This window comes from Lytechinus variegatus, chromosome 6 (genome assembly GCF_018143015.1).
Source record: "Lytechinus variegatus isolate NC3 chromosome 6, Lvar_3.0, whole genome shotgun sequence".
NCBI lineage: Eukaryota > Metazoa > Echinodermata > Echinoidea > Temnopleuroida > Toxopneustidae > Lytechinus > Lytechinus variegatus.
In genome coordinates this window covers 4,819,436-4,830,922 of record NC_054745.1, presented here as the reverse complement: position 1 = coordinate 4,830,922, position 11,487 = coordinate 4,819,436, and the positions used below count along the sequence as shown (strand labels likewise).

Below are 11,487 nucleotides of genomic sequence, written 5' to 3'. Positions count from 1 at the left end.
GGGGTTAAACGTGCTACAGCTCGACGAGCTGCTTGGTGGCACTTATTGATGGATTATTTTCACGAAAAAAGCATGATATGATGTAGATTTTTTTGTACTTTTTCTGTAGTGTAGAATATTGCCTTTCTGATGCACTTACGCACTTGTTCCCATTGACTCTGTGTAGAAACATACGGAGCCGTAAATAACACAAGAAGCCTATGCTTAGGATTTTTTTCAATCCGAAAATCCGACAATGATGTCGATGTTCTCACCCTCGAATTCTGTCCAAAATGTTGAAAATATGTATGTAATGTTCTTATATGTTGTAATTGAGATGAATATAATATCGCTGTTTGCTTTTCGTCGGTTTAAGCGGGGAAAATAATGGATGATAACCTCAAATTTATGTGTGCGAAATATAAAGAGTGTCAAAATCTTTCGTGTTGGAGCGGATGCCAAAGGTTTACCAGGCGGCCAGTGTCGGGCCGCAGACAGTGCTGTGTCCGCTCGTTTAAGTTAGTTGGGCTCGACCTATTGAATGCGTACACTGCAAGTGCAACAGTGCATGCATCATAACCGGACAGTTTCTGCAATGGCACTGCACTGGTGGCAGTCATGGCAGTAGTTTCAGACAGTCGTGTCTCACTGACAAGTGAATGTGGCAGTGAGGCTGTGTAAACTTTTCACTCTTTTTAATATTTTTTAAACTCCTGATATGGGCCCCTTTCAAACTTGTTTGTTGTGCTGAACATGCTGAATTAAATTTAATGTTGAAATCTAGCCGTGGTTAATTTGATTCTTTGACTTTGTGCATTTTTTTTTGTAGAATGATTTTCTGTTTGAAACATCGGTTTCCATCAATGCAAAAGCTGGTTTCTGGGGTGGTATTCTGAAAATTATTTTTTAAAAAGTAAAATCAAAATTATCTTGTAACTTCTCTTGGTGAGATACGAATGTGTGTAGGCCCTACAAAGTTCTGAAATGGAAAAAAGTTTAATTGTTCTCTGGACAATACATTAAATTTCACCATGCAGGAACTAAATGTTAGATCTAACGTAAGGCCCATAATATTATCAAAAAAAATTTAAAGAAATTTGAGGCAATAATATAATCAGATAATAGTATACCCGGTTGTTGTGTGTCCGGACAGGTTGTGTGTCCGAACGATCAATTTTAGAAAGTCTTTTTGGGAAAAGTTTTTGGAAAAAAATACAAGCAAAGTTTCATCAATTTTTAGTACAAAATGTTAGAAAATATATAGAACAAAATAGAAGATGATTGCAACTATTGAATTCATATTTTTAGTGTAATCCAAAGACAAAGAAAAGAAGGCTTCAAAAATATAAAGTGTCCGGACACCCGACCCCCCATCCTAATATAAGCCACTAATTTTATTATGGTAGTATATCATGGTCTGTAGATTCAACCATATCAACAACAATATTTTCTTTAATGAATTCAGTGAAATTCACCAACTATCTACACAAATGAATGAGGCCCTATATATGCAATTATTGCTGAGATCAATTTTCTTGCAATATTCTGATCTCACCATTCTTGGCATGTGAATGTTTTTGATCACTTGAAAAATAAACGGATCGTATTTGGAATGTGTTTTCCCTGTGGAAAAAAGAATGGAAAATCAACAAAATTGCTGATCTGTTTTTAATTTTTTTTTTAAAACTTGTTATTTTGAGAAATTTCATAATGAAAATAATTGTTTATAGCTCCATAATTTTCATCATCTTTCTATTCAAATTCCTCGGGGAATGTTCAATGTCTGAGTTTGCTCAATCTCAAGACTTAAGCCCAATCATGCCTCTTCGCGATTAATCTTGAGATTAAAAAAATACCCCATCTTCACCAGTGCAAGAAGAGCGATTTGTGTTTGAGCTAGGCATTGATGCACGCTATGAATAAATAATTCTGAGTTGAATCTAGAGTGCGTAGACCTGCACCTGCGAATTAGCAGGATAATTCGTAAATCGCACGCTATTTTGCAAATCTAAGTTGACTTAATAAGTAAGATTTGCAATCTCAATATTAATCCAGCAAACTATCCTTATGATTGCATCTCCATTACATACATGTATAATCTTGAGATTGTTCAGATCAGATAATATGTTGGATCAGGGGGGCGTTTCATAAAAGGACTTGTCGGACATTTTATCCGACAAGTCCTGTTTTATCCGACAGTTACCATAGTAACAATGCTTCTCAGCCAATAAAAAGCAAGGAAAGTTGTCAGGTCTGACAACTTGTCGGACAGAAATGTTGATGAAACGCTCCCCAGAGCCATAATTTGGCACACATATATTTAATTTATCTTCTGAGACCAAATCTGTGACTTCCAGGTAGGGTTCTGAACTTGCACAATATCAAAGGAGAATGAAACCATTGGAACAAGATAGCTTGTGTGAAAACAGAAAAATCAAAGAAACAGATCAACAAAAGTTTGAGAAAAATCGGACAAATAATGAGAAAGTTATGAGCATTTGAATATTGCGATCACTAATGCTATGGAGATAGCAAATTGGCAATGTGACAAAGATGTGTGATGTCACTTGTGAACAACTTCCCCATTACTTTAGTATATATTTCACTTGAATTGCCTCTTTTATCACATCTGTCCATAGATCATGTGTTCTTTCTACATGAGGGCATGTAATACATATTTTTTAAGAATACATCTTGGATAAAGAGTTTGTATCATCATAAGAAAAAGTAAAAGAGACATTTTGAGGGTATTTTATAGTCCACCAAAGGGAAAGTTGTTCATCAGTGACATCACACATCCTTGTCGCGTTGCCAATGGTAGGATCTCCATAGCATTAGTGATTGCAATATTCAAATGCTCATAACTTTCTCATTATTTGTCCGATTTTTCTCAAACTTTCTTTATTCTTATTCTTTGATTTTTCTGTTTCTACACAAGCCTCTTTGTTCCAAAGGTTTCATTCCCCTTTAAAGTGTTCCAGTATGTCAGACTCAAATTTGCTCAAAAATATGAATTCATGTACAAATCCAATGCAAATTATATTTGTAGCCAGTATTCACAAATGTTACCTATTTTTATACTTTCATGGTGTTGGCAAAATGTGTAAAATGATGAACATTCATTTTCAGTTATACCATGGTCACATTTGTTCTACGGCGGCCGTACGGGGAGTCAAAAACAGCCGTTTTAACATTTTTGTACCAGCTAAATGTAGGTGGTTTGAATAAAAATGAATAAAACGGCTGTTTTCGACTTGCCGTACGGCCGCCGTAGAGCAAATGTGACCATGCCATGGTATTAATATTGCAAGTTTAAGTTGCAACACCATGAAAGTAACATAAAACAACCTTTCAGAGACAAGAAAGAGGTGAATATTCTTCATATTTATGAGAGGTTCCAACTAAAAACAATTTCAATGATATGGAAAATAGATGGCCATTTCATGGATTTAAAGATGAAACTTTTTGTGAATTTTTTTTCGGTCAAGTCTCCTGCTTGTTAAACCTTATTAATAGCTTTAAACGTTTTTCAAAATAAACCTTGTCTCAGGTCTGCGTCATAGTTTTTAAATACACTGCAAGATAGGCCTACACTGCACGGTACCATTTTTTTAATACATGCATATATGCAGTGTGAAATTCAGCAACTCATTTGGAAGGGTTCTTTTTTTGTCCAGAACCATCTAATGTTCGTCAAAATAGGAAAACAAAGTTTTGCTATTGACTGTCACTTGAATGGCTTTTATATATTTTGACTTTGCTCTTATTCAAAAACAATTCTGTCAATGAAAGCACGCTCCATGCCTGCAGTGACATATACTGGTGTCTCAATGCCCATGTAAACTTTTGCAGAACTGGCTGAGTTAGAATTGACCCCCTCCATAAAAACTTTGTCTGCAAAAAAAATGGTTTGTATATATGTGTGCCTTTCATGAAAAATTCAGGGCCACGTCTTACAAAGAGTTACGATTGATCCAATCAATCACAACTATGGAAAGCTAGCAACATCATCTAAAATATGTTTTTCTTCAAAATATTTTTGAGATCTACATTTATGATGTATTCATTGTTTTCATGACAATTCATAATGCTTCTCTTTGTTTTCAAAGCTTATTGTGCAAATTTCCGATAGAAAAAAGTTATGATTCTAGTGGATTTCCATACATGTAGACTTGAGGTTGTTTGGATCAAGGACGTAAAGTCTCTTTGTAAGATGGGTCCCTGAATGAAAAAAATAATTTTATTTTGTTACAGAATTTACATGTGGAGTAAGAGAAAGAATCAAGAAACATGACGCTGGCCGGGGCTGCCGGATGATCACAAGATTCCGCCAAAGTGGCTTTTCAGGTAAAGATAAAGTTCAATTTTCATCATCCCTGTATACGTTACATGCCATCTAATGTTAAAGGTGAAGTTTACCTTTACCCTGAGGAAAAGTTTCTTGTAAAAACAGCAGAAAAAAAAATATTGGTGAAGGTTTGAGGAAAATCCATGAAGGATGAAAAAGTTAGAATTTTAAGTTTTTGGTTTGTGACGTCATATATCAGCAGATGCCACATCCAAGTATGTTACGTAAAAATACATGAATTCGATTTTTTTATTGGTTCATGATGTCAAAAAGTATTGTGAAATGATTTGTCTTCTGATACATTGATACATGTACATGTTTGCTGAAGGTTATATGCCATTCATTGATATATTTTTTTTAATATTCCAGATACAGATCATACATGTATACAGGAAGCTGCTTGCATATGACGTTACAAATCAAAACATTTCAATTCTAATTAATATTTAAATCTTTGCTGGATTCTCAAAACTTTACGGTCAGCAATTTTTCTTGTTTTTTCTGTTATTTTAAAACAAAACTTTGTCAGGATGAACTTCCCCTTTAACCTTTTTGCAGTCCTTGATTTTGATTGGCTGTTGAGAAACATTTCGTTGGTAGATCAATTGGATGACAAGGTTGCCATTAAATGTTATGCAACGGGCTCCAGAAGCCCATCTAACAAAGAGTTGTGATTGATCCGATCAATCGCAACTATGAAAAGCCAGCAAAGTCAACATATGAAATGCATGTTTGTTATAAAAAAATCTAGATAATCATAATGAATGCATATTATATATCCATTGATTTCTTGACAATTTGGTGTGATCTCCTTTGTTTACAAAGGACATTTTGCAAATTTCCTGCAGAAAAAAAATTATGACACTGATGGATTTTCATAGAGTTGCGAGGGATTGGATCATGTAACTCTTTATAAGACACAGCCCAAAAGTGTCTCTTTTTTGACAGTCATGTTTTATGAGAACCTATTTTTATTGGTAGTATAATTCAGTGATGTATATTTTTTCTACAGCCATTTCAGGACATGGATGATGGTAGATGCCTACTTGACGTGATAGAGTAAGTCCTCTCAATTCAATTTCAGAGATGTTGTGGCTCAGTGGATAAGTCTCTGGACTTTGAACCACAAGGTCTGGGGTTCGAATCCCACTGCAGCACTTGTGTCCTTTAGGAAGGTGTTTACCTTCATATGCCTCTCTCCACCCAGGTGTAATAAATGGGTACCTGGTAGGAATACATATTTTGAATGCTCGAGCGCCAGATAAGAGTAGCCGTGCTTAAGCGGGGCTATGCAACACTTTAAACATTAAAGTGCTGTGTTGCATATTATTATTACGATTACTGTATTATTATTATATCGAGTGCTGTCTGATTATCTTTTTTTTAAAGAGCAGTATTCTCATCCTAAATTTGATTGGACTATGAGTCTTGACTCGGGGCAGGCCTAGATTTGATGCACTGATCTTTCCAGAAAATATGAATGATATACACCACTAATATTGGATGTATAGGGCAATTCCATGATAAAGTGGACATGACCATCAAATTTTAGAAATGGTCAAACCTGAACAAGTTTGGTATCATATTAAAGCTAAAAGACTGAATTTTTCAATTCTGTCCATAATAACGAAAAATTTGGTCCTTAAGATGCCAAATATGCAAATTAAATTAGCATAATTAATTTTTGTTTAAATGTGTGAAAAATGCATTAAAATTATATATGTGTAGCAAGTGTTCCATTGAAAGATTCATAAAAATCTAAATGTGTTTTTGGGCAAGTCCAAGAATTCGCGCGCGTTACGTATGGGACATTTCAGAGGCTTTAATGACCTTAAAAATAGTGTTAAATGACTTTGATTAGATTGAATACCCTAATGATGGTAGACATCTAGGAGAAGAATAATCATGCAAAAAATTGTGACATATGACCTTGATCTTGACCTTTTAGAGTGAAAAGATGCGCCGTTACGTATGGGACGCAGATAGGCCTGGGACTTTCGGGGTTTTTTCTTTTCGGGTACCCGTGGTAATTTTCGGGCGGGTACCCGAAAATCATGTCGCTCGAAATATGACTGGTGGAAAAACCCCATAGGTGACGTCATCCAGCCACTGCGACGCAAGCCAATTTATGAATGAAAATATAGTAAGCATGCGCATTGCAAGCCTCAGCCCCATGCAGTATTCCGTCAAAAAATACTGTGTCACCTCGTACCAAAATCGACCTAGAATTCCACTTTCCTTTATTTCATATGAATTATGAAAGGTATTCTCAGAGGATCTGTTTTCCCACCGATACCGCACTGGTAAGCAAATTTTTATTACTTCTTGCTTTTCCGTCAAAATCTTACGAAGTAGCGTCGATATTACATCGTGTTCGTGAATTTCTAGAATCTACCGCTACGTGAACAAAGTCAATTGATTTCCGGGTTTCGGAGCGTCGAATGCGCCAGCCAATCACGATCGTGTTACCATTTTCGGTTTATGATAAACTGAAAATGGTATCAAGAACGTGATTGGCTGGCGCCTCGTTTGCTCCGAAACCCGGAAATCAATTGACTTTGTTCACGTAGCGGTAGATTCTACAAACTCACAAACACGATGCAACATCGACGCTACTTCGTAAGATTTTGACGGAAAAGCAAGAAGTAATAAAATTTGCTTACTTGTGTGGTATCGGTGAGAAAACAGATCCTCTAAGAATACCTTTCATAATCCATATGAAATAAAGGAAAGTGGAATTCTAGGTCGATTTTGGTACGAGGTGACACAGTATTGCAGACTTTTTTTGACGGAATACTGCGTGGGGCTGAGGCTTGCAATGCGCATGCTTACTATATTTTCATTCATAAATTGGCTTGCGTCGCAGTGGCTGGATGACGTCACTGCGCTGCAAAAGAAACATGGCGACGATTGAACGATCTCAGTCACATCGTCATCACTTGAAAAACTAGTATATTTAAGGATATTTCGAGGGTAATTGGTGAGATTCAGAATGAGACTTGTGTACTTTTGTGATGAGTTTACAATCATGTCTTACACTACGCAATACAAATCAAATGTACGTTATACTGGTGAGCAATTTTCGGGTATCGGGTATTGATTTTTCTACCCGGGTACCCGACGCTTCCGGGCGGGACCCGGGTACCCGGGTTTTAGTCCCAGCCCTAGACGCAGAGAAAAGACAATTTTTAATACATTTTTTTCAAGTTGAGAATTCTCTTAAAGTATTTCACTTGACAACTTAAAAGTTAGTGTGATAGAAGTCTCAATACTATAGTATATTTATGGCAAGTTTCATGTCATAAGCCAAATCCCTCTAATTACAGACTCTAATTAAACAAATTAATGACATGTTACGTATGGGACAGTTACGTATGGGACATTTTGTCCCCATAGAGAACGTACACAATTTTTCCCATAATTCAAAAAATTGAAATAATTTAAAATATGGAAATAACAAAAGAGTTTCTTTCTTTTTAAATGTTTTACTGACACATATTTGATATGACTGAAGGGGAAATTAGCCATTTCAACCTTTTTATTCCTTGTTTTTCATGATTTTTGTCTCACCTGCGAAGCAGAGTGAGACTATAGGCGCCGCTTTTCCGACGGCGGCGGCGGCGGCGGCGGCGACGGCGGCGGCGGCGTCAACATCAAATCTTAACCTGAGGTTAAGTTTTTGAAATGACATCATAACTTAGAAAGTATATGGACCTAGTTCATGAAACTTGGCCATAAGGTTAATCAAGTATCACTGAATATCCTGCATGAGTTTCACGTCACATGACCAAGGTCAAAGGTCATTTAGGGTCAATGAACTTTGGCCGAATTGGGGATATCTGTTGAATTCCCATCATAACTTTGAAAGTTTATGGATATGATTCATGAAACTTGGACATAATAGTAATCAAGCATCACTGAATATTTTGTGCAAGTTTCAGGTCTCATGATTAAGGTCAAAGGTCATTTAGGGTCAATGAACTTTGGCCGAATCGGGGGTATCTGTTGAATTACCATCATAACTTTGAAAGTTTATTAGTCTAGTTCATTAAACTTGGACATATGAGTAATCAAATATCACTGAACATCCTGTGCGCGTTTCAGGTCACATGACCAAGGTCAAAGGTCAATGAACTTTGGCCGAATTGGGTTTATCTGTTGAATTACCATCAAAACTATGAAAGTTAATGGATTTTATTCATGAAACTTGTACATAAGAGTAATCAAGTATCACTGAACATCCTGTGCGAGTTTCAGGTCTCATGATCAAGGTCAAAGGTCATGTATGGTCAATGAACTTTGGCCATGTTGGGGTTTTTTGTTGAATAACCATCATATCTCTCTAAGTTTATTGGTCTCGTTCATAAAAAGTGGACATAAGAGTAACCATGTATCACTGAACATCTTGTGCGAGTTAGAGTAGTATTCAAAGTCAGCACTGCTGCTATATTGAACCGCGTGATGCAGGTGAGACGGCCAGAGGCATTCCACTTGTATGAATTATGTATTTCTATTGTTTTTATTTTTTCATATTTTTCCATTTTCACAATTTATTTTTGCTTGGATTGTATTCATTAATCAGTATTCATAACAAATCAGTGTTTAAAAACTAAAGAAAAGGTAAATAATCACTTTTTAGAGCACTCTTGAAATTTGTTTTTCTCCATTCACTTTGTACACAAATCTCCCCATTGACATTGTGTATAAATGTCCCATACGTAACATGTTGTCCCATACGTAACATTTTTTTAATTAACTTTTAATTAAAAAGTAAACTCCATTTTTGAAACTTATTGGGGTATAACATTTTCATACTTAATAAATTAGAACTTCCCAGAGATGCAACAATACAAGTATTGTATTATGAGAAATAACTTAAAAAAACATCCTCAAAATGTTACGTATGGGACATTCCATCCTTGGACAAGACCTAATTTGCATAATTAATTAGATGACACCACTTTTTTCTGCCAAAAGTAATAAGATGTAAGGGGGTCCATGTCCCACCTATGACTAAATCTCAGAAGTTTTGTTTTCATTTTCTATGAGTTTTTATAATTGTCCCATACGTAACGCCCATTTTACTGATTATGCAAATTAGGTGCCCAAAATTAGCATAAATATGCATATTATCAAATTTTTTTTAAATGAAATTTTAAAATTCAACATTTGGGCTTTCTTACCCCACCAAAGATAACTTCTTAAATTAAAGATGAAATTTTGCCTTCCAGGGTGACCTTTTCTTGGACTTGCCCTTTTCTGAGTTTAAGGGCTGAATTTCATAACAGGTTCACCAAAGTTCAAAATTTTCTTTGCGTTATGCTTCAGCGAACATTTGAACTCTCATGATAAATAATGTCACGGTGTTACAGTAAAAACTGATGTTTTTTAAATTTTATGAAAACTACACAAACAGTATAAAAATCTTTTAGTGCCCAAATAATTCTCACATATAACTATCATATACAAGTACTTACAAGTTAATTAGTCAGTTTGTTAATTAAAAGTTACTTAAATCATGTCACGGTGTTACAATAACTGTAACACCGTGACCTACATTGCTATTGCACAGAAAGCATAGTAGGTTCCTGCCAAATGATGTTTGTTGAAGTGACCAGCTGATTTCTGTCAGTTGGGATGGAGGCTTGGCTGTTTCCAGGAAAGGTATAAACAAAGAGACCATGGAGAAAACCACAAGAAGATGAAACCCATGCTTTTATTGCAGGTTTGGATTCGGGGGGGGGGGGGGGCACTTACATTGACGAGTGGATACCATGCGCGACCAAAAAAACACGTAAAAAGGATGTCCTTTTCACGATAGGGCACTTTACGTACGTAACGTGATAAGGGTGTCAAAAACACGAAAATTATGAAAAAAGGGTATTTCGCTAGGAAAATTATGTGTTAAGGGTCGAATTTGCGGGGATGATAAAACAAAATTAACATGTTTTATAAAGGATGTCCTTTTTGCCCCAACACTTCGTGTTTAGAGTCCGTTTTGCGCGAGGTGTAAAAGGTGGGGTCGTACTAAACCAAATAAGGTAAAGCCGACGACCGAAGGACCCGTAACAATAAAACATTCCTGTACTTGTTTAGGGGTTCATTTCAGGAATATTTGCCAAGAGTATCGATTTGTTTCCTATACTTGTTAAGGGTAGGGTTTCATACGCCAATACTTGTTAAGGGGTGCATTTTCAGAATATGGAAATTTGCTTATTTAGGGTGCTTTTCGAGACCCCATGGTCGCGCATGGTATCCACTCGAAAATGGAAGTGGCCCCCCCCCCCCCCCGGGTTTGGATACATCAACGACAAGAATGACTGATGCACCACCATCTGAGGATGCAATCAAGATCGGAGACTGCATCTTGGTGCAGTATGAAGGTGCTCGGCAGAAATTGCTCAAATATGTGGCACAATTGATTGATATCCAAGACGGTGAATTTCATGTCATACACTATCATAAGAGTGATGAAAGGGGTACTCTTTTTGTTGCAAAGGATGTAACTGACAAGTATGGTTGGGTTGAAGAAAATCAAATAGAAAGTTTCCAGCACCTGTTATGGATAACAGAGAGTAGGCCCGTTTTGGGTACACGTGTACACGCACGGTCAAGTCAGTGCACGTGTACTAAATTCCATCACCGTGTACACGGTAGCATCTGCATAAAGCTTGCGTGGGACTGTAAAGTCAGTGAACAAGCTCACAGCCTCACATTAATTCTTAGTTCTCAGACACTGCACATGTTTTAATCACTAATATGTCAATATATTTCAATTAACCTAGAGTGAGTTTACTTCCAAAATCGCCGATTTAATCCACATATATTCTGGAAACTCAAGTTTTTGTACCACACGAAATGGGTATGCTCTGGTCAGTGCAGGGCCCTAGTTAGCGCCGACGTTCGTTGGATGCGCATTTTGCATACTGTACCGTACATGCATGCACAGATCGCTGCAGAATTGAGTTTAACTGAAGTTATCGATTGATTTTCATTATTTTATTGCCAATTTGAGGAGCGTGTGTTTGTAGGCTTGTAGCACATGTGTATGAGCATATAACACGTAACTGGAGACTCGAGAAAGCGTTCTTCAATCACTTTTAGAGTCAATTTGAGAATCACCAATTGCGACACCGATCATTGCTCCAGTTACGTGTTAT

The 11,487-nt window shown here is 36.5% G+C and overlaps 1 protein-coding gene across 1 annotated transcript in view; it reads left to right on the top strand.

Annotated features, from left to right (window-relative positions):
* LOC121416891 overlaps positions 1-11,487 on the top strand; it is a 36,949-nt gene continuing 25,462 nt past the window's right edge. The window contains 3 exon segments of the mRNA XM_041610418.1: positions 1-285; positions 4,234-4,326; positions 5,340-5,386. Coding sequence (XP_041466352.1) covers positions 5,352-5,386 — 35 coding nt within the window. The 5' untranslated portion in view covers positions 1-285; positions 4,234-4,326; positions 5,340-5,351.